A 24,300-nucleotide genomic window follows, 5' to 3' on the forward strand; every position below is an offset into this window, starting at 1 on the left:
TAGTTCAGATTTCTTTTGGTTTGGTGTTAATTGAAGTTCTGCCTCCACCCCCCTCTTTTTTTTTCCTAACCAGGGAGGCCCAAGAATTTGTGGAGAAGTATGAAGGAGCCTTGGGAAAGGGGAAAGGCAAGCGACTCTACGCCTATAGGACGCTGGTGGCTAAGGTGGGTGGTGCAGGGGAGGCAAGCGAAACCCTCGGGAGAGCTTGCTCCGCCTCTGAACGCGGGTGACCATCACAGGCACCTGTCCAGCCTCTCCGTTTCTGTCCAGCTCCGCCAGAATCCTCAGTGTGAGGTCCGGCCACGCAGCGGATTTGTTCAGGAATGGAAACCGTTTCCTGTCAATTTCTCTACATTTATCCGTGAGGGTTTCCGTGTATCTGAGATTCACTTCCTCTCCAGTGAAGAACTATAAACTCACAGAACTGATGAGGTTAAAGCACCGAGATCTTCTTTTCCAAGCTCCAAATCAGGACGCCTTGTTTGATAAATCATGTATTTTCATGTATTCCCTGTTCATTGGTGCATTCGAGTCTTAACTTTTTCTTGGAGCCATTTGGATATTTCCTATTTTTCCCAAAACTCGATCGTTTCTTTAAGATCTTCATATGTATTACCAAAAAGTTGCAGGTGGTGGTCCCATAATTTTTGGAATTATTTTCTGTATATGTTGAGTTTGAGTCGTTTTTATTCCTAATACTATTTTTTTCCTTTTTTCAGCATTACTTGCCTGACGACTATCTGTGGGTCATTTCATTAATTTTATCTAGAAACTATTTACCACTTAACTGAATGCTTAGGTCTTTTTTTTCTCCAGCTGAGGAATGTGCTCCTCAAATATGCCTGCAATAAATGATTCTGTTTAGCAAATAGTTCTAGCTTCTTCCCTAGGAAAAGGTTGGTTGTCAACCCTCTGTCTGTGTTTACCTTCCTTCATTGTTTTGAATTCTTATTTTCTCTCTTTGCATCCTCAGAAATTTCTCAGGTTTATTCCCAATATTATTGAATCCATTTTCTTCTGTTTCAATGATAGGCTTTATTACATATAATGCTTATTTTCCTTTGATTGCTGAGCTTTCAACTACCTTATAATCGTCCCACGCTTCACTTATATATTTTTTTAAATCCCAAATTATTATCTTTTACTTGGAAACCACATTTCTTGGGCATCTGGGTGGCTCAGTCGGCTAAGCATCTGCCTTCGGATCAGGTCATGATCCCAGGGTCCTGGGTTCAAGCCCCATGTCAGGGAGCCTGCTTCTCTCTCTCCTCTGTGCTCATGCTCTCTCTCTCTCTCTGTTCCTATCTCTGTCTCTCTCGAATAAAAATTTTTAAAAATCATTTTTAAAAAAAGAATGCTGAATCATTTCTCAAAAATCAGTTACGTAGCCTAAATGCTTTCCAAAAATTGCAGAGAATCACAACGCCTTTTCCTTGTTCTGCGATACTATTTCTCAGACCTCCCTGGTTGTCTCAGTCATTCAGATCTGGATTTCATCCACAGAATGCATAGCTTGCCCGCATCTTGTTCGCCCACTATCTGAAACCCTTTTTCTATCTAGAGCTGGAGAACAAGACAACACGCATGTGTAATAACCCAGTCCTGAGACCGCAGCTACCATCTCACGTGGCTCTGAGGAAGGGAGCTGGGGTCTCCTCCTGGCCACGCCCCATCCCAGTTTTCTGATTCTCTAAACCAATGAAGGATAAGAGCTTCAATGCCAAGCTTCTCTAAGGCCTTCTTGGCTTCTGCCCCACCTCCAGGGCATCACTTTTCAGGCCAAGATGCCCACAGCCTCGAGGGGCTGTCAGATGGTTGTCAAGTGATCAACTAAGCAGCAGGCTGTCCCTAGGGGCCTCCCTTGGCAATGTTCATTACCCCTCTTGGCCCTCAGCCTTGCAAGTCTATATTCTGTACTGCTTTTATCAGCATCCTGACAGGGATCCAACTCTCGGGGGAGGACTCATATTAATAAAGCTTTGAGACTGATAGGGAAAACCAGGTGCTGGATTATTAATTTACAAGAAGAAATAACCATGAGAGAACGGAAAATGTGAAGAGTTCACATCGGCAGCGCCTTTTTTTTTTTTTTGATGGTAGAGTGACTTTATATGGGTAGCTAAACCATAATCCCAATTCCAAGCTGTTAATCTAAATCACTACTGTAGAAACCAAAATACAGCCCAGGTGATGGGCAATGCTTTCCTTATAGACAGACTTACATAGAAAGCCAAATAAGCCACCAAAGATGAGTTTTGAGCATGGAATCAGAGCGAGGGAAGGTAGATAGAGCAGTGGGACTGGAGTGCCCGATGCCCACCATTTGCTATTCTCCACACCCCTTCCTGTTTTAAGGATAGCTTTGCCATTGTTATCAACCAGGCTTTTGCTTACGCACTCCTCTTCTCTATTGCACCTGTGACCACCGCCCTTTTCGACAGGTGGCTTCCTCCCTTGAAAAGCAATCATCCCATCAGGATCCATTCAAAGCCCGCAGGTCTGGAAACGCATCTGATCCCTTCAGATAAATTTTCCTTTTGAGCCTTTAATGAATTTACACGGGAAAACTCACTTCCTTCATGAACAAGTTCTTAGAAGACCTTTGTAGTAATAGAAACTGATCTTAGGATCTTCTCCCCACGACTTCTTTGTCCATTGTTTTCTATGAGTTGTTTTTTGTTTTGTTTTGTTTTAATTCCAAATGGATGTATTTCCAGGGAATGGTGTTGTTGGAGAGCAACCCCCTTGAGAGTTGACAAATTTTCACCCAATCAGCAGACAGACAGCTACTCAGGTTTCCAACCGGTACAAACTCTGAGTGTTGGAGTCGGGAACGGACCACGGAAAGAAACAAAATGCTTTCCTAACTCCTTTCAGGAAAACAAAAACAAGGACCAAAAAAATAGGCTGTTGTTCTCACCAGGAGAAGAATGGAAGCCATGGGTTGGGGTTCTACCAATTCCAACACCACTGATGTTGAGCAAAGTTCCTATCAGATTTAGGCACTTGGCTGTTTGCCAAATGTGGACTCGAGTTGTGAGATTTCTTTTTCCCCTTGAATGTCTATTTAAAGATTAGAAAGGAAAAAAAAAGTTGCATCAGAGGTTGCTAACCCAATTTGATCTCCCAAACAAAAAGTATATACAGAATTCCTAAGTTCATGTATACACTGTCCAAATGAGAAATGTTATCAGCACTGCAGACAGATACAGGGCATTATGCTGCACTGGCTTCTCTCTCACCCTGCTCCTGACTTTGGTGGGGACACATCAGCATCCACATGTCCCTCCAGTGTGTCCCTCCAGGCCCTGAGGCAGGATGTTAATGAACTGAGTGTATTGCCTGTTTAATTTCAGAAGTGGGTCAAGTTTAAGAGAGACTTTGATAATTTCAAGACTCAATGTATACCCTGGGAAATGAAGATCAAGGACATTGAAAGTGAGTATTTGGGCGTAACTGTGTCTAGCTGCTTTACTAGAGAGTTTTCCAAGGGCTCAGATTGTGTTCTTGGCCAGCTGATCAGATTATTCCATAGGTCCCGTGGTGTTAGAAAACAGAACAGGCTTTGAACGAGTCAGGCCAAGGTTTAAATCGTGTTTCTTCATTTTCCAATTGCGGGAGCATCAGTAGATTGGTTAGCCCCACAGAGCCTCAGGCTGTTTATCTGGAACACCCGTTCCACTGACCGACGTGGAAGCTGAATACCTCGCACACAGGAAGTGCTCGGTCGTGCTACCTTCCTCCTTCCGCAGCCTTTAAATCCCGCCATCTTTTCTTACGCCAGGTCACTTTGGTTCTTCTGTGGCATCGTATTTCATCTTTCTCCGGTGGATGTATGGAGTTAACCTCGTCCTTTTTGGCTTAATATTTGGTCTAGTTATCATCCCAGAGGTAAGACAAGAGCTTCCCATATCTTCATATAGTGTCAAGGCTTATCATGACCACCATCCTCATTTATATTAATCAAATATTCTCTGTTTTACAAAGAATTATTCATTTTAAATTCTCTACTCCCGTCCATCACCCAGATAGTTCAGGGCAAAGAATGGAACCAAAATACTTGTGTTCTTTTTTTTTTTTCTTTTTTCTTTTTCGAAGTGTTCAGCTTCACTGAGGGCATGGGGTCTAGAGGGGAGCCCTGCATGCCTGGGGATACGGCCTGGAATCAGCCTGGAAGGGAACCCGGGGATAGTTTCCATGACCTGGGTTTTCTTGAACGTGTGACTCTCAGCTCCACCCCACCCGACGCATGTGGGCCCAAACATGGCAGCATAGCAGGGATGATTACAGCGTCTTTCCACATTTCTCACACTTCCTGCAAGGCTGATGCCAGTCCTACCCCAGAGAGGTCACCTGCTCAGCCATGCAGCCTGTGCCCACCCAGGGTCTCAGGTGACCCCTGTGCCCCATGGGTGAGGAGGGGCACCTCCAGTCCCCTAGGCCAATCCAGCAAACAAACGGGAGGGGGTGCTCAAAATATTTGTGTTTCTAAATTAAGAAGTGGACCCTACATTTTTCTATCTTTTGTTTTACTTTAAGATCAGTGGAAAATTAACATCTCAGGTTGTTTTTTTCTTTACCTTTAAAAAAAAGAGAGAGATACAATGCATTGCATCGTAATTTATTTAAAAAAAAAAACAACCTGCATTTAAATACTATTCCTCACTATTCTCCCAGATATAATCTTATTACAGATGTAGGTGCGTCTCTACCTATAGATAAGTAACGGAGACACAAAAAAGGAATAAGCAACCTGTGCAAAGTCACAGAGTAAGTTTGTAGTGAATGACACCCAGGTCTCCAGAGTGTTGGCCTGGGATCTTTTCCAAGGGAAATCTGACAAATTAGAAGATTTCTGTGAGGAACACTGTCAAGCATTACAGGACCGAAATACGACTGAATACACAGGAGGATACATTCTTGGAAGGGAAAACGTAATATCGTAAAAAAAAAAAAGTCAGTCCTTCCTAAATCAGTATGTAAACTTCGTACAATTCTGATTTTTTTAGAATTAAGGATGCAAATACAGACATATATATTAGGGTATTAATAACAGAACGATGTACATGGGAAGAGCTAGCAATATTCTAATATCCAACAACAGGTGATTTGTTAAGTAAATTTATGGTAGCTACGTGGGATTAAATATTTTGAAGTCATTTTATTTTGACATGCATATTTTGTTATATGCCATAGAGAATTGGACATAAAATATTAAGCTAAATAACCAGACTAAAATATATATAAAACTCAGAAACAACCGTAAAGAAATATATGAATATCTAACAGTCATTATCTTTGGGATATGGAGGTGATAGGGAATTTTTTTAAACATTTATTTATTATTTATTGATTTGAGAGAGAGAGGGAGCACAGGTAGGAGGGGCAGAGGGAGAGGGAGAGAGAATCTCAAGCAGACTCAGTGATGAGTGCAAAGCTGGATTCAGGCCTCCATCTCATGACCCTGAGATCAGGGCCCTGAGATCACGACCTGAGCCAAAACCAACAGTCAGGTGCTTAACTGACTGAGCCACAGAGGCACGCCAGTGATGGGGAATATTTTTTTAATGTTCTTCTGTACCTTTTCACATTTTCTACCATGAGTATGTGGTAGTTCTAAAACCAGGAAAGTGATGAATGTTATCTAAAGAAGAAAGTAGGTGTGTCCTGCTCTGAGAAGGGAAATGTTTAACCCAGTTATATGCATGTCTCCATGTGTTTGTATTTTCTCCACGCATCATCCTGTCGTTCTGTCCCTACACAAGGTACTCATGGGCATGCCCTATGGGAGTATTCCCAGAAAGACAGTGCCTCGGGCTGAGGAAGAGAAAGCCATGGATTTTTCTGTGCTTTGGGATTTTGAGGTACCATCACCACCATGCCAACGCACTTCTGTTATGCGATTGTAAGGCCTAAAGTTTGCGTGGGTACATGTGAAATATTGCATTTAGTCGTTGGAAAACCTGTGCTTAACTCAAATGAGATCCCCCACTATGCAAAATGAGCTAGCCAACCATGTCCCCTTCATCGGTCCTTTCTGCAGCCACATACTGCTCCCCTCTCTCTGCCAGATCCATGTAAGTGATCCTACAGGATGGTTTTCTCTCCCCATACCCACATGAAGACTCCAGGGCTATCGCCAGCTCAGCCGTTCCCAAGCCTCACATGGCACCCTCAACTGAATATCCTATCTGCTCCTCAAATTCAGCATCCTTCCAGCCAAACCCACATTGCTTTTTCCCATCTCCTTTATTGGTACCACCATTCACCTAATCATTCAAGTGTGAAACCTGAAAGTCATCCTACACTTTTCCCTCTTCTTCACTACCACACCCTCACCCCCACCCCCACCACATACACACACACAGCTAATCAACCACCAACTCTATCTTGATTCAGTCCCCCTTTCTCCATCCCTCTTGCTTCTTCTTTGAATAATGTCCCAACCATACTGGGGCCATGTCAGAATCTTCTAACTCTGCTTCCTGCTTTGAGTTGGCCCCTAAAAATCTCCATTCCCTCTGTTGCCAGAGTGATCTTTCTGAAATGCAGACCTGACCCCATCACTTCCCTGCCTTGGAGATTCATTTTTTCCCATTCCCAGATGGAATAAAATCCAGTGTTTTAAGTCAGGTTTAAGAAAGAACTGCTCACCACCTGGCTGATCCCTCCCTCTTCAGCTCCATTTCTATCTCCGACCTCATACTTTATGTTCCAATATTTATCAAGTTTGGGGGAAGTCTCTGAATGCATCACATACCAGTGCCTCCCTGCTTTTGCTCAGGACACGGCCTGGAACACCCTTCCTTTCTTTTGAGTCTCCTCACTCCCATGCTTTGGTGGGACTTGGTCTGCAGCTCCAAGGAGTTCGTGAGGTTGGGAGGCCTGGCTGTGATGGTTCAGGCAACAGGTCATTGCTACTGCCATCCTTCATGCTCACAGTCAGGTTCAAGTTCAGGTCAGGTTCATACTTCTCAGGTATGTGTGGAAGTGAGTTCGAGTATTTCTCCAAGTCATTTGGAATAACGGTGTTCCAAATAACTACTACACTTCTATACTACTAAGTATTATATGCGGTAGTACTGTGTACTACCGCTAAGGAGTTCCTTTATTCTTTATTTCGCTTAAGGACCCCTATGGAAACATCCTATCTGCCCAAAACAAACCAAATTTATTCAACAATAATCCTCTGGTTTGTTGTTGTTGTTGTTGTTGTTGTTGTTGTTGTTATTGTTGTTGTTGTTATTAGTGGTAAAATTTTATTTTTCTTTTTTTTTAATGTGTTTTTTTTAAGTAATCTCTGCACCCAGCAAGGGGCTCAAATTCACAACCCCAAGACCAAGGGTTGTGTGCCCCACCAACTGAGACAGCCAGGCGCCCCTGGTTTTGTTTTTGTTTTTTTAAAGTAGTCTCTACCCAATGTAGGGCTTGAACTCATGACCCAGAGAGATCAAGAGTCACATGCTCCACCAAATGAGCCAGCCAGGCGTCCCTAAAATTTTATTTTTCAAGCTAAAATTAAAGCTTTGGAAAACTTATATCCATCACCATGACAGTCGCAGTTTCTCAATGGCTAAATGCGTTTCTGATGAGCTCAATGAAGATATTAACAACTGCGCTTTTTTAAATATTGTATAAGAAGTGCCTCAACGTTTGGCAGATTTTTATAACTCAGGGAACCATTATTTTCCACTTGACCAATACGTGATCTTACAGAATTATGTGTGGGTAAAAGATCCCACATCTTGATAGTACAAGATCAAGCACTTAAGCTTTAAAAATTTAAATCTTGAGATAATTTTAGACTTACAGAGGAGTTGAGTAAATAGTACAGAGATCCCCCCCAAAAAACTGTACAGAGTTCCCATATACCCTTCATCCAGCTTCACTTTCTGATAACATCTGCTATACCCATAGAACAACTATCAAAACAAAGAAATTAACCTTGGTTAATATTATTAATTAAAGTGTAGTATTTATTTGGATTGCACCAGTGTTTTCACTAATATTCCTTTTCTATTCCACGACCCAACTCAAAATCTCATTGTATTTGTCCTGTCTCCTTTGTCTCCTCCAAATCTATGAAAATTCTCGTTCAGTGCCCTTGACACTTTAAAGGAACACTGGTCAGTTGTTTTGGCGAATGTCCCTCAATTTGGGTTTATCTGATGTTCTCTCGTGATTGTAGTGAGATCATACATTATTGGGAAGGCTGCCGCAGAGGTAATGTGCCCTTCTCAGGGTGGCATATTGGAGTTACATTATGTCGATATGTGTTATGACTGACAACGTTGACAGTGACCACTTGGGTAAAGTAGCGTCTGCCAGAATTCTCTACTGCAAAGTTAGTATTTTTCTCTTTTCAGTTACTCAGTGTTTTGGGGAGTGCAATGGATTTTAATGTAACAAGGTATGAAAAATTTATTATGTGATTCAGATTCCACATTACAACTAACATTTAAGAGATGACTATTTATTTATTGAGTTTAGGTATCATATCAAAGAAGAAGCAGCCTTAAGTATATGAAAAGACTATTAAGATTTGCCTCCCCTTTCCAACTACATATCTGTGTGAGGCCAGAATAATCCTGTTTCACCTTCAGCAAAGATGTAAAAGAAATGCTAAAATTCTAAGCTAATATTACACCTGAAAAGTATACTGATTATACCTAAATCCAATTATACCTAAAACCAAAATGAAACAAAACTTGAGGTTCAGATTAGACTGGGAGCCTTGTAAACGTATTGTTTTCTTTGTAAGTTTTGTGGAAAGCCCACAGACTCCCGCCTACTTCCAGAATGTTACATGAAGACCCTGGAAATGCAAAGGGGAAAGAATTTGGAGATCTTTGTGCATGTGCACGCGCACACACACACACACACACACACACACACACACACAGCCTTATCCCTAATTGTATACCCGGAACGTTAGCAACCCTCTCCTCCCCGTTCTGTATCTGTATTTTGTATAATGGAGAAAAAGAGAATGAAGGAGAGACACAGAGACATAGACAGATTCTGAAGCAACTGGGGGAAGTTAAAGGAAGAACAAGGACATCCAGAACTCTTCCTTTCTCCCCTCAGACTCCCATTAAACCCTTGAGAAAGAAATCCCCAGTAGAATGAAAGTGTTTGATGACCTTCTGCATTAGGCTTACAGACCCAGAGCATTTGCACCTGCCCCACAGGGTTACATCAAGTATTCTGCTCTCTTTTACGGCTACTATAACAACCAGAGGACGATCGGTTGGCTGAGGTACAGGCTGCCCATGGCGTACTTTATGGTGGGGGTCAGCGTGTTCGGCTATAGCCTGATGATTGTCATTAGATCGTAAGTATGACCGTCTCTTTTACAGCCTTTTTCATTTTCTTCACACAAACAGCCCGCTCGCTCCCATGGCCAGTCTGTGCCTCCTTACCTTCCTGTGGGGATTTAGAGAGAGAAAAAAGGAAACATGTAAAGCAGATATGGATTGTCATATGTGATATAAAAGACATAAACAGGATGATACAGGCAGTTTTGGGAAATGGGATAGAAACATCTTTACATGATGCTGAGAACTGCCAGTCACACTGAAAGTCTGGGGCACAGCATGTTTACCCAAAGGAAGAGTAGGTGCAAAGGCCCTGAGGTAGCAAATATCCTAGTGAGTTCCAAACCTGTCAAAAAGCCAGTGTGGCTTTGGAGAGAGCATGTACCTGGTAGGGTAAGGCTGGAGAAGTGTTTTTTTTTTTTAAGATTTTATTTATTTATTCGACAGAGATAGAGACAGCCAGCGAGAGAGGGAACACAAGCAGGGGGAGTGGGAGAGGAAGAAGCAGGCTCATAGCGGAGGAGCCTGACGTGGGGCTCGATCCCATAACACCGGGATCACGCCCTGAGCCGAAGGCAGACGCCCAACCACTGTGCCACCCAGGCGCCCCTGGAGAAGTGTTTTTTGCTTTCCCCAGAGCTCAGCTTCCTCAGAAAAAACTCTTCTGCTCCTCTGTAACTCTAGCTTGTGTGTGAGTACTGAGCTCAGCACTTATAAAGATATCAATAAAAAATGCAAAGGAACGTATGTGGTGTGATTAACCGTGGTGTCCTCTCTGGCCCCAACGCTGCCTGTCTCTGTGGTCGGAAGTGGCCTTTTAATATGTCTGTGCCTCTTAATTTATCTTCTCTGAAGAAAAACTTTGGCCCATGAATTGCCTTCTTCTAAGCCAGGGGACCCCCGTCATCAAAGGCTGGTGCAGGGCAGGGAGCACAGCCTGACTACCAGGGACCGCCCACCCTTCAGCAGGGCTGCATGAGGTCATTCACCCCGGAAGAGCACAGGTCGCTGTGTGTGCAGGAGAGGAGTAGAGCAGGGGTTAGAAACTCCGAAAAGGCAGCGTGCGGGCTTAGCATGGCTTTCTGTCACATCATCTCAGGGAAATGCTGCTATTCATGAGCGACTGCCCAGCACATATTAGTGACCACTAGGTGATGGAGGGCTGCCCAGCCAGATCTATCAGGGGAGATAGGCTTGCTTTTATTCTTAGCCCTCATGTTGTTACAATGTTCCCTGTTATTGTCCCAGATAAGTATAGAGATACAGAAGGTTTCCCGGATGAATCAAAAAGCTAAGTCAACTAAACCCACAGAATAGCAAATCCCAAAAGCTGACACGTAAGATAGAGAGCCACACCCTCTTCCATACACACGTTGTATCGGATAGAGGACCTGCTTGGAATTCTGATTCCCACAGCGAGGATGAGCATAGGTAGGATAAAATGGGTGAGTAATGAGGCAGGTCCAAGGGACTTTCAACCAAATGTGCTTAAGAGAAGGATGTACAGGTCACTGGTGGCAGTAAGAACTGCCTCAGGGCTTTTTGGATTTTATATCAGAAAATAAATATCCTTTCTGTTTAAGAAAATAGATGAATTAGAAGGGGATATTCCTGTTTGAGAATAGAGTCCCCATAAAGGGTTCTCAAACGCCACTGACAGATGAGTCAGGCCACAGGCAATCAAATGTCAGGGTAGAAAACATGGTTAAGTGGTTCATTGTCCGGATGATACCATGTGTGCTTGCTCTGGACTCTAAATCTGGGGGGAAGGCAACCTGGCTACCATTAGTTCAATTCCAATCATCTTGGCTCTTTTCCCTCATTGGATGTCTGCTACCTGTGCCCCAGACCAGCTGACACCAAGGTTCCCTTGGGCTAACTGCAGTGATATGTGCCCTGCAGGATGGCCAGCAATAGCCAGGGCAGTGCGAGCAATGGGGAGAGCACTAACTTCACGTTCAGCTTCAAGATGTTCACCAGCTGGGATTACCTGATTGGGAATTCAGAGACGGCTGACAACAAATATGCCTCCATCACGACCAGCTTCAAGGTAGGCGCCCCAGGGTACTTCCCACTTCCTGGGGGAACTTTGGGTCCCTCCGCTCATTAGGAGACTTCACCTAGTTGGGGCATGGTAGATAAGATCCCCAAGTAATTTGTGGTATGAGCTTTACCAGAGGTGTGAGCCTAGCTCTCAAGCCTTCAAGAAAGAATGCTCATGACTGGTACTCACCATCTGTTTCCTAATATGGCGGAGAATCATGGATGCTGGGACCTGGTCCTGACGGTTTCCTCGTGGAATTCTTTCCTGCCAGAGAAACTGGAAGGACTCATTTGGGGCTGCTGTTCTCAACCTTTGATGCATGTTTGAATCACCTAAGCAACTTTAAAAATCTTTTGGGCCCAAATCCCCAGAGATTCTGGTATAATTGGTCAGGGGCTGGGAGATTATTGGCATTGAATTCTTTAAAAGCTCCCTGAGTGATTAGAAACCCCAGAAAGAGTTGAGAACCCTGGTTTGGGTGGGTGGGGGGGGAGTCAATTAAATGCACAGCAACTCCTTACTTAATCATCTCATTAATTTGTTCACCAAAAATGTGTGAAGTGACCTACACATCTCTATTTATTTTGTAAAATAAAAGCAAACCTAAGGGTAAATGAACGAAGGCAGAAGCTAGTATGCTGAAGCGTGGCACATCTTATTTTTTTCCTCCATGTCTGTAAAAACCTTTCAGAGTTTTTGATAGTTCAGTATCTCTCCTGTCTGATCAGTGAGACTTTCTTTCCCCCAGGATCTGCCAAAGGTCAGATTTACAACATGCTTAATTATCTTGTCTTCTTTCCTTTCCTCTCATCTGGCCCTTCCTGGCAGCTACCCCCTCACCAATGCCTGCAAATGGCAGGTACATCCACCAGGGGCAGAGTTTGGGCTCAGCAGCTCACTACATGGGTTTCATGAGCCCACAGTCCTGACAGCTTGGCAGTGGGTAGCACAGGGAGCTGACTGGGCTCTCCTCCCTTCTCCTTCTCCCAGCAATGGGGGGCCACCGGTGGAGCATCTAAGGGCAGGAGAGAGGTCAATGGGAGTTTTGCCTCTTCCTCCAGGCCTATCCAAGAGAGACAAAGAAGGTCAGTGCCTATGAAGCACTTTGAACATCTGGCAAGGTGAAGGCTTTTTCTCTGAGTCTATTAAAACCAGAAATAATAACCTTATATAACAGCGCACATGTGAAAACTGCATGAGCTAACGTATATTAACTGCTTGATAAATTACTTAAACCTGAACCTGAATACAGTAACTGTTCATTAATTAGAAAAGTCTCCTCCCAGGTACTTTGGTAATCAGGAGACCTCATTTACTGTCTTGGGTCCGCCACATACTATTTCTGTCTTCATAGAGAGTGACTGATGCAGGATGCAAAGTTTATAATAAAAAATCTAGGAGTGCCTGGGTGGCTCAGTCAGTTAAGTATCTGACTCTTGATCTTGGCTCAGGTCTTGATCTCAGGGTAATGAGTTCAAGCCCTGCATTGGGCTCCATGCTGGGCATGGAGCCTACTTGAAAAAAAAAACAACAACCGTATATGTGTGTGTGTGTGTGTGTGTGTGTCTATACACATATATATACATATATACATGAGACATATATAGACATATATACATATATATGAGACTATCATATTTTTATAAATTTTTTTAAAATTTTTATATTTTTATAAAAAATATATTAGACTATTGTTTTTTTATATACAACAGCAAAGAATTAGGAAATAATTTTAATCCCATTTACAATAAAATTACATAAATTATATAAAATTCTTAAGAATAGAGTTAACAACAACAAATATACAAGACTACTACACCAAAAAATACAAGGCATTTCTGAAAGAAATTAAGAAACCGTAAATAAATGGAGAAATGCCATGTTCATAGATTAGACAGGGATCAACAAATTGTGGCCCAGGGGCAAATCCAGCCTGCTGCTTATTTTTGGAAATAAGATTTTATCGAAACAAAGCCATGCCTATTTATTTCCATATTGTCAGTGGTTGCTTTCACGTACTATGGCATAGCTGAGTAGCTGTGAAAGAGACAACATGGCTTACAAAGCCAAAACTATTATATGGCTCTTTCTTTTAAAAAAAAGATGTTATTTATTTATTTGAGAGAGAGAGTACAAGTTGGGGGAGGGAGAGGGACAAGCAGGCTCCGCATTGATCCTGGAGCCCTACTCTGGGCTTGATCTCATAGCCCTGATATCATGACCCAAGCCAAAATCAGGAGTCTGACGCTCAACTGACTGAGCCACCCAGGCACCCCTACTATATGGCTCTTAATAGAAAATGTTTGCTGGCCCCCGGATTAGAAGACTCAGTATTGTTAACATTTCATTTTAATCTATTTGATCTATAGTTTTAAAACAATCCCAGTCAGACAGTTGCTGAGATCTCTCTGGGCCATAGTATCTGTGGCACGGATGATAATAGAAACTACTCCATTGGTTTGTTATTGGGATTAGGAGGGATGATGCAAAGCAAATGTTTAGCACCACATCTGGCATACGGTAGGTATTCAATAAATCTAAGCTTTTGTTAGCACATGTACCAAAATGACAATAACAGCAAGATGTATCTTCTTAAAGAAAATTATTCTTAGGGTGCCTGAACGGCTCAGTTGGTTGAGCATCAGACTCTTGATTTTGGCTCAGGTCATCATCTTGGGGTCATGGGATCGGGCCTCTCATTGGTCCCCACGTGGGGCTCTGTGCTGAGTGCGAAGTCTGCTTGAGATTCTCTCTCTCCCTCTCCCTCAGCCCCTCCCCCCACTTGTATGCTCATTCTCTCTCTCTAAAAATAGATGAATAAATCTTAAAAAAAAAAAAAAGAGGGGCGCCTGGGTGGCACAGCGGTTAAGCGTCTGCCTTCGGCTCAGGGCATGATCCCGGCGTTATGGGATCGAGCCCCACGTCAGGCTCCTATGCTATGAGCCTGCTTCTTCCTCTCCCACTCCCCCTGCTTGTGTTCCCTCTCTCTGGCTGTCTCTATCTCTGTCGAATAAATGAATAAAATCTTTAAAAAAAAAAAAAAGAAAAAAAGAAAAGAACTCCCCATAGGGCAACAGTGCTCTGCACCACCTCCTCTCTATTATTTCATTTATGAAAATATAGTAAGTAGTCATCTCAGGAACCCAACAATGATGGTTCCTGTTGGTTCCTGGCCTATCATTATTCACATCTTATTTCCACACATTAAGGAATCAATAGTGGATGAACAAGAGAGTAACAAAGAAGAAAATATCCATCTGACAAGATTTCTCCGGGTCCTGGCCAACTTTCTCATCATCTGCTGTTTGTGTGGAAGTGGGTACCTCATTTACTTTGTGGTGAAGCGATCCCAGGAATTCTCCAAAATGCAGAATGTCAGCTGGTATGAAAGAAATGAGGTAAAAAGGGCATCTCTGTAGAAATGAATACTGAGGGCAAACGTGGAAATTACACTGGTTCCTATGCAATTCAGCTGAATTACTAAAAATCTGGATTATAGGACATGTTTTAAAAAGTGAAATTATATCCCTTTCCAGTTAAGTAGCATGAACGTTTGAACAAAGAGTCACCTCTTATTAGGCTTTTATAGGTTGTTAAAGCTAGATTATAATTAACATGTCAGTCAACTGAATAGTAAGTTGTCTTAGCACCAACTATTAAAAAGGTGATCCTTTCTTCACAGCTATACAGTGCCATACATCATAAATCAAGTATCTGTTAATGTGTGGGTGTGATTCTGGGCTCTCTATTCTATTCCATGGGTTTATTTCTCTGTTCCTGCATTAAAAAGTACACTGATAAACTATGGCTTTAAAGTATGTCTTGATATCTAGTAGAGTGAGTTCTCTCATCAAGATCCACAATAAAACTCATTAAAGTTTCATCGTGATTATATTGAATCCATAAATCTCTTTTGGGAATCTAACATCTTTAGTAGTTGGCAAAATGGCTACAAGTTCCTCCCCTTCTTATATTCCTATGTTTCTTTGCAATATGATTTTCTAGCTCCTCTTGTGAAGAGGTTGAATCTGTTTCCCCACCCTTGGAATCCAGCTAGGCTTGGCCATGTGAGTTGCTTTAGCTGTGAGACAATAGCAACCGTGATATAAGCAAACTTGAAAAATGCTTGTGTATTGGAACTTGCCCTCTTGTAAACCCTGAAACCTCCACCTTGTGAACAGTTCCAGGCTAGCCTGTTGAGTGAGGAGAGACACATGGCCCAGTTATCTCATCACTCTATGTGATAGCCAGTCAACTACCAGACATGTGAATGAAGCCATCAACCACAGCTGACCATAGATACATGAATGAATCCACATGAGGCCAGCAAAAGAACCACCTACCTAAGCCCAGAGAAAAAATACTGACCCACAGAATCATGAGCTAAATAAATTAAATAATAAGAAAGAATCTATCTCTTCCCACTAAGCAAAAAAAGATAGAAAAAGAAATGTGCAACTGGTTGGACAAATGTAAAGCATAAAATCAGATAGAATTAAGGTCAGTGATTACACTAAATGTAAATGAATTAAAGCTGCAGTTTAAGAGCAATAACAGGGGAGCCTGTGTAGCTCAGTCAGTTAAGTGTCTGCCTTCAGCTCAGGTCATGATCCCAGGGTCCTGGGATCAAGCCCTGAGTCAGGGTCCCCACTCAGCGGGGATCTGTTTCTCCCTCTCCCTCCGTGCTCTCTCTTTCCCTCACTTTCTCTCTCTAGTAAATAAATAAAATCTTTTTAAAAATAAAGGCAATAATAATCAGAATGAATTTTTTTAAGCTACATGCTATTTACAATTATCGAAAACATTTGGTCACTAAGCTATGAGGGAGATACAAAAGATGCCTAGGATGGATTCTGCCCTTAAGTGGACTGCAGTTTCCTTAGGAAGAAGACTTGACAAGAATAAATGAAAGGACAAACAGCAGTGGGCAGGAATAGTGATCGACTGAGATGTTTTGAGTTACAGAGGTGTGGCAGGTGGAGAGTTCTAAGTGAGCTGGAGAGGCAGGGGGATTTTGTGGCAAAGGCAGGAATTAGGCTATGCATTAAACAAACATGTGAAGAAGGGCGGTGGTGGATGTAGTGCAGTGATGGCTCTCCAGGTGGGAAGCACTGCATGAACAGGTGTGAGGGTGATGAGAAGCCAAGCCAACAGTCAGTGTGATAGAGTATAAGGGAGTCAGAACTAGCCCAGAAGAGTTGACCCACCTGCACCTTGGTCAGCAGTTCAAGGATTTACTCTCCACTAGATGAGGAGTTTTCACTGAAAAAAGAAAAATATTCTACCAAGGTCAGGTTCAGTTATTGAGTCAGGATTCTCCCAAAATTGGAGCCAAAATTAAGTGCTTACCAGGCTCTGGGCTAGTAGACTTATGTTCACGATCTCTTCTGACTCTCACAACAAGAGCTGTCATTCCTACTTTACATGTGAAGAAACAAGAAACTCAGAGAAGTTGTGTAACTTTTCCTAAGTTACAAAGCCAGCAAGTGATAGAGTTGGGGTTCAAACCCAGAGAACTGACTCCAGATGCCATACTCTTAACCACATCCCTCTGCTGTTAGTTCCCTTCTGTGATCTCAGCTTCCTGTCTTCCATGCTCCTGAGAAAAGAGCTACCACAGTGACTCCTGCCCAGCTCATAACTTTTACAGAACACAAAGCACTGTTCCATATGTTAGCTCATTTATTTCCCAAAGAAAGTTTGCTATTTGTATCAATACTAATAGCAACAATCATGATGGCAACCAGTAACAGAGTAGTTATGATGTGTGGGATATATGCTGACTGCTCCAGGCATGTTGGCTCCTTAGCCAAGGTCACACAGCAAATTGTGGAGACATCTCCAGAGGCAGAGGAGGGGGCAAGAAGGAGATGGAGATGCATGGCCCTGGGGAGTACAGAGATGGTGGCCAAGCAAGTGATATCGATGACACAAGTAATCCAGGCTTTCCTGATTTCCTAGGTAGAAATTGTGATGTCCCTGCTTGGAATGTTTTGTCCCCCTTTGTTTGAAACCATCGCCGCCCTGGAGAATTATCACCCACGCATTGGACTGAAGTGGCAGCTGGGACGCATCTTTGCACTCTTCCTGGGGAACCTCTACACGTTTCTCTTGGCCCTGATGGATGATGTTCACCTCAAGGTAAAGACCACAAGCTCCCCCAATCCCTGGTACCCACCAAATTTCCTTTTTCAACTATAATTTCCTTATGCACAATTCTTATTAACTAAAGAAACTTTGGAAAGTTGAGAAAAGTAAAATGAAGAAAAGACATCCCCAGAATCTTATGACCCAAAGACAACCATTGTTAATATTTTGCTGCAGATTTTTACTGTCTTTTTCTTAGGAAGTCTTTTTTTTTATATCATATACATGTCATTTGGTACCCTTCATATTTTATCTGCAGTCTTTCCTATATTGCATCATAGCTGCCATAAATGTTTACCAGCCAAATAAGTGTCCATTGACATGACATGTCATGGTTGACCCAACCTTCCATCACAGCTCACTAGACGGTTATGGAGCACCCACTATGTTGGAACAAGACGCAGTCCTGTTCCAAGGGTATTCATATCTAGGCTGGGAGACAGACTCATTCAGTATAGCATGCTGTGGCATGTGCTTCAGTGGGGGCAAGCCCAGGAAAGCATGGCAGTCCATAGGAGGGACTCCAGATTCCCCCCCCAACCTGGAGAGCCTTACCAGACATTGGAAAAACCAGAGGGAACAGCTGGTGCAAACAAGGAACTGCAGGATGGCAAAGAATGGAGTGGAGGGAGGAAGCGGAAAATGAACCTAAGGGAAGGGTCAGATAATGATGGCCCCCTTCCCCACCCCTTCCTCCTCATTATTGAGCTGCATGAACTTTTACCTGAGTTTAACAGAAAACTATTGGAAGATTCTAAACATGGAAGTAACTGGATCTGGTCCTTGCCTACCCCTCCACCTTCATCTCTGGCTTTCCTCCTACGCCAGTGAACTGTTCCACTCTCCTGAGCCTCACATTTCCTCTGTGGGACAGAATTTTCTCTTGCCTATCTCTCCACCCTTCTCCCTATGTTTGACTCATTGACTAATCCTCCCAGAGGTTTTGTCTCAGATGTCATTGCCTCCAGGAATTCTCTGTGGCCCCATGGTCTGATGTGGATTTCCTTGGTCCTCGGAGAATATTTCCCAAAGATCTTATCACTCTATTCTATAATTGTCTGTTCATCTCTGTCACCTATTAGTCTGTGAACTTTCCAAAGGAAGCCTGCCTCTTTTTTCACTCTTATGTCAACACTACCTTACATGCCCAGAATAGAGCCTGAAAAACCTTACTTTCGAAGAATGAATGACTGGATGGATGGACAAACAGATAATAACTTAGAAAAGAACTTCATGGAAAAGACCCAAGGACTTCAGCCAAATGCCCCCCTTCTCCTTGTATAGACTGAAAGGATGGGGAGGGCATTTCCGTAGAAACTGCCAAGGATTAAGGCAGGGGCTAGGTGGTAGAGTGGTGGCATATTCTGGCTTTAATTGTTGTTTCCATGGAAACAGTTGAACCCACATCTCCATCTTCCATTCTAGCTTTCTAATGAAGAGACAATAAAGAACATCACTCACTGGACTCTGTTTAACTATTACAACTCCTCGGGTTGGAACGAGAGTGTCCCCCGGCCACCCCTGCACCCTGCAGATGTGCCCCGGGGTTCTTGCTGGGAGACAGCCGTGGGCATTGTGAGTACTTATGCTCTCCTGCAAAAGTGATCCCTGTTCTCCGTTCTTTGTTATTTCTTTTGTGATGTTTCTATTTTTAAGCTACCAAAATGTCATGCCAGCATTTCTTAGGAAACTTCTACCTTTTCTCTTTCCCATTTTTTTCAGCATCCCACATATTTTTCTACATGCTCCATCTATCAGTCTAATACCACTTGGATTCATTTAAAGTCTCACTGCAGATCTCACTGAAAGCCTGAGGTTCTCCACCTCAAAATAAGGAGCAAATACTCCTAAAAATTGGACGCAGGATTTGTGTGCATATATGCATCTGTGCATTTTTGCAAAGAGAATTAGTGGTTTTCATTAGTCTCAAAAATTGACAACTATCACTTCTCTTTATGTAGTGTCACCACCATTCCTTTAGCTTGCACAATATGGACTTCAAAGGCTAATGTTCTTTGTCATCCTAGGCAGAAACTTAAAGTATTCACAGGTAACACGGAGATCACCTACCCTCTCATCCTCAACTCCATCTCCTACACGGGGTTTTCTTTCATATGCCACTACCCTGGGATGCAGAATTTGTTACTTCTTCATGGGTTCCCTGAAGAACCCAATCACACAGAGCATTAGACAGCAGTGTTTTTAACTGAGGATGGTGAAGTACAATGAAGGAAGGGATTAATCACACAGTCCATCAGACGCTGCCTGTAAATCCACCGGCAGATATTTTCCTACGGCAGTGTCCATCCCACGGGGTCCCAGGGGCCTTTACTCCCCCAATTCCTCCATGGAGGGCTCAGACTCACCATTTCTTGTCTCCTCCAGTTCAGATCCCCCTATACTCTTTAAATCCGCCTCCTCATTAATGTACAAAGCAGTCCAGCTTCCCTAGCTCCTGCATTTCTAAAGGCATCACTGGGTATAACAGAGAAAGAGTCTTCAAGTCAATAAAATCCACCCTCCTTAGAAGGCAAGAGATAATTCATTATCTACATGGTTCCTTCAGAATATTCTGCAATATAATTTCTCATTTCCTGTCTCACACCCTTGGAAGATGTCTCTCTCGCTCTCCTCCCTGAATGTTCATCACTGTTTCCAACACTGATTAAAGCTTGTCTCTTTCTGGACTTGTCAGTAGTGATGGGTTTGAGCTGTTATGTCCTGCTCACCTGTCCCCTCCACCACCTCCACCCCGGGTCCCAGAGCACCACCTTGCACGAAAGTAGAGACCTGATACATGTTGATTCGTCTGTTACTTAGGAGCATTAACTTGAATTCTTATTGAGCAATAATCCTGAAAACTCATCAGCCGTTCATCCAGCAAACATTCGTTAATCATCTTGAAATACAAAAATGAATAAAGCAGACCCTGTGCCCCCTAGGAACTCCAGGGCTATCAGATAGATGTCTTAAAGGTTGTGATGATGCCTGGTAGAGCTTCTCCATTTTTTAAATTAATAAATTATATACACTCTATAAAGCAGAGAAAAACTTGGCTTTTGGCTCTTCCACTATATGCCTCATGAAAAAACCTGCGTTATTATCTCTGTATAACAAGCCAAAAATCCAATTAGCAGGAGATGAAGGATGCTGGCTCTTGTCCCCAGGGGTGATGGTCAGATTCAGTCTTAGCTGGAGGCAGTTACATTTCAGAAGAGATGGAGGAAGCAAGGAGGGAGCCTTCAGATCCTCTCTCTGTGCAATAGTGCTGATAACTACCATACGCTGGGCATTGCCAATGTGCCAGGCAATTTGCATGCATAATCACTAAGCTTCCCAATAATGCTGCAAGGTTGATATCATTATCAGCTTTGAGAGGCTCAGAGATTATTCCAAAAGCAATATGATTGGTAACTTGTAGAGCTGGGACCCAAAAATAAGCATTTTCCAAAGCCTGGTGTCCTTTTTCTGCACCATCTCTCTGCCACCAAGAGCCAGCAGGTCACAGAAAAGATTCAGGTGGGTGGGGAAGACGTTGCATGGCTGCAGTCAACTGGGAGAAGTGGGCAAGGTTTGACCCTGACCATGCCCTTTTCCTGTGCTCCGCCTTGCAGGAATTCATGAGGCTGACCGTGTCTGACATGCTGGTAACATACATCACCATCCTGCTGGGGGACTTCCTGCGGGCTTGTTTTGTCCGGTTCATGAACTACTGCTGGTGCTGGGACCTGGAAGCTGGATTTGTAGGTCACAGTTTCAGGAACATCCCGCAGAGAGGCGTCTCAACCATCTTATCTGATATAGTCAGATGCATTCCTGGGTATTTGTTTGGATAATTGATGCCAGTCTCTGCTCTGCAAAGTAATGAAGCATTTCATCTGTATTTCCTTTAAGTGTCAGATTTGCCTTCCTAGAGGAAACTCCATTTTTTCCCCATATAATTAACAACGTGACCTTCCTATCTGGGAAATGAAGGCGTTTGGCCTTGGGAAAGGTAGACCACACACTTCAGTGCTGAGCAGACGGTAGTAGAGACATGCCAAAGCGGCATCAGCTTTCATTAGGGAAGACAAAGACCCCATCCTTTGGAGTCCACACTGAGCAAGTGATAGGAACGGTAATGGAAGTGGATAAGGCAAAATGGTAGTTCTTTTTTTTTTTTAAAGATTTTATTTATTTATTTGAGAGAGGGAGAGACCACAAGACCGAGCAAGAAGGGTGGGGAGAGAGAGAAACAGACCCCGCGCTGAGCAGGGAGCCTGACTCCAGGCTCGATCCCAGGTTCTGGGATCATGACCCAAGTCAAAGGCAGACGCTAAACCCACTGAGCCACCCAGGTGCCCTGGAAATGATAGTTCTTGATTTTTGAGGCTTTAGTGAAATCCTGGAGTGGGAGAGGGCAGATGGGGAGTGAATGTTTTAGAAAGCCTTGGAACAAACCAAGAACACAGTAGCCATTGGTGCTGTCTTCTGGATTATGCTTTGAGAAACCTCTTTGGACTCATTCCCTCCACCTTGGATACTCTACTCCCCGCTCCCACAACCTGGGAAACTGCTCATTCTAAATGTGTGTCATTTCCTCCCTGTGGTGGCCTTCCGTGATATGGCAGAATGTCTGGCTCCATCTGTCCTGTGTGTGTCTCTTGCACACACCTCACTCGCTGACCCTGTTAGTCACTGTGGTTGGGAGGTTGGGAGCACTTCCCTTTAACTGAGCTCCATATCTTGTTTACCTGTGTCATTTTCACCATGGCCTGCCGTAGGGTACCTGGCCTAGGTAAGGGCTCCAGGAGAGGTTTCTGCCATGTTTTTTCTTTTAGTCACCAGCCATAATTTTACACGAGCCTACTCACCTCCTCCTCACAGTGAGGAAGCCTTCATAATCTCGTCTGAGAACAAGGGTGAACGACCCTCATGGTCAGAGAAGATGCCATCTTTAATAGGACAACAGGAGACTGCTAAGATGGCGTTGCCCTCAAGTTAATTTATAAGTTCAACAAGATCCCCAAGTAATACTAAAGTTCATTCTAAAAATAAACATGTGGAATTAGCCAGGAAAAATTTTAAGACAGCAAAATGAAAGGAACTAGACCTACCATTATATTAAAACATATTATGAAGCTATAATAGTCAAAACTGGTACCAGGGAATAGTCAAAATTATCAATGGAACAGAATAGAAAATCCAGAAATACAATCTATATGAAATAATCTATGTGGAAATTTAGTTTAAGAAAAGGCAGTCTCTCAACCCAGTGGGAAAGGAAGCATTATATAACAAAGGGTGGAGACAACTGGTTTACCATGGGGGGGGGGACTAAATCTTTCACTCATTTCACCAAAATACGTAAATTGTAGGTAAATCAAAGTCTTAAATATTGAAAAATGAAATCATAAATTCTAAAAGAAAGCATATATAAAGCTATAATCTTGGGGTAAGGACAATTTTTCTAACCAGGACACAAAACCCAGCAGATGAGAAGTTTTTTAAAAATATTTTTAAATGTTAAATTTTAAATTCCCAAGGCTTAACCCCCACATATTTGGAATATGCACATTTCCTCCTTTGATCCATGCCTGACCCTCCTTTCTCTCTATCCTAACTTTTTCCTCCTCCTCAGCCCTGTCACCCTTGACCTCCATTTCTGAAGGACAAATGCCACATAAGGACCCCCGATTCCCCAGCGCTCACACCCTCTGCATTCTTTCAAACAATTGACAAGTCTCCAAAATTCTGAAAATCAGAGTCCGCCTGAAAACATGAATCTGGCTGGGCTCTTTCCTTTCCACGAACTGCCCTTAGACTAAAGGAAGATGAGAAGGAGGAAAGACAAGTGGAGGAGTGGCTTAGTTCTTTTGTTTCCTTTTAAAACTATCTTTTGACTCCTCATTTAATTGTTTGCATTTGGTTATCCATTAGGTTTATTCCTGATTATAAATTAAAGGTAAATTTCTGATTAGAGCATTGCTAAAATGTTCTCTTAGGGGCCAGGGTCCTCCCAAGAACACACTGTCGTCCTGCAGGCCCTAAAAGGTAAAAACTCTCACTTTTTTAATGGAAAAAGTCATTGGAAAAACTTCCAACTTTGAGAATTTCAAAACTTTTCTTGAAAAAATGGAAAATGTGTGAAAGAAACAGAGCTGTGAATCCGAGGCTCCTCTCAGGTCACCAGAGCAAGCTCTTTGGGAGTGGCCCGGGCTCAGCCAGTGGGCTGGTAATGGGGGCTGGTTGACGCCTAACAACTTTCTCTCTATCTGCCTCCCCCTGCAGCCCTCGNCTCACTTTTTTAATGGAAAAAGTCATTGGAAAAACTTCCAACTTTGAGAATTTCAAAACTTTTCTTGAAAAAATGGAAAATGTGTGAAAGAAACAGAACTGTGAATCCAAGGCTCCTCTCAGGTCACCAGAGCAAGCTCTTTGGGAGTGGCCCCGGCTCAGCCAGTTGGCTGGTAATGGGGGCTGGTTGACGCCTAACAACTTTCTCTCTGTCTGCCTCCCCCTGCAGCCCTCANAGCCCTCGTACGCTGAGTTTGATATTAGTGGAAATGTACTCGGTTTGATCTTCAACCAAGGAATGATCTGGTGAGCTATGCATTTTGTCTGGGGGCCACCTCCTTGGGGGAGTCAGAAAACGGGAATCCCAGGCTTGGCCTCCAACTAGCTGAGGTTGCCCCAATCCTCAGGCCTCTCTGAACTGCCTCCTTTCGTATGAAATAGAGGGCAGGATAGATGAGAACCAGGACCGTATCTAGCCCACCCATGTGCTACTATGGACGGAGAGGGAAGGAGAGG

The 24,300-nt window shown here is 43.1% G+C and overlaps 1 protein-coding gene across 1 annotated transcript in view; it reads left to right on the plus strand.

The window, feature by feature from the left end:
* Positions 1-24,300, plus strand: part of TMC2 (transmembrane channel like 2) — a 65,854-nt gene that overhangs the window by 24,919 nt on the left and 16,635 nt on the right. The window contains exons 4-14 of the mRNA XM_034641601.1: positions 74-164; positions 3,357-3,438; positions 3,785-3,891; positions 5,766-5,864; positions 9,192-9,334; positions 11,220-11,367; positions 14,571-14,759; positions 17,323-17,502; positions 18,934-19,083; positions 21,123-21,251; positions 24,023-24,090. Coding sequence (XP_034497492.1) covers positions 74-164; positions 3,357-3,438; positions 3,785-3,891; positions 5,766-5,864; positions 9,192-9,334; positions 11,220-11,367; positions 14,571-14,759; positions 17,323-17,502; positions 18,934-19,083; positions 21,123-21,251; positions 24,023-24,090 — 1,386 coding nt within the window. The remainder of the gene's footprint in view (positions 1-73; positions 165-3,356; positions 3,439-3,784; positions 3,892-5,765; positions 5,865-9,191; positions 9,335-11,219; positions 11,368-14,570; positions 14,760-17,322; positions 17,503-18,933; positions 19,084-21,122; positions 21,252-24,022; positions 24,091-24,300) is intronic.

This window comes from Ailuropoda melanoleuca, chromosome 13, assembly GCF_002007445.2.
Source record: "Ailuropoda melanoleuca isolate Jingjing chromosome 13, ASM200744v2, whole genome shotgun sequence".
In the NCBI taxonomy this organism is placed as follows: domain Eukaryota; kingdom Metazoa; phylum Chordata; class Mammalia; order Carnivora; family Ursidae; genus Ailuropoda; species Ailuropoda melanoleuca.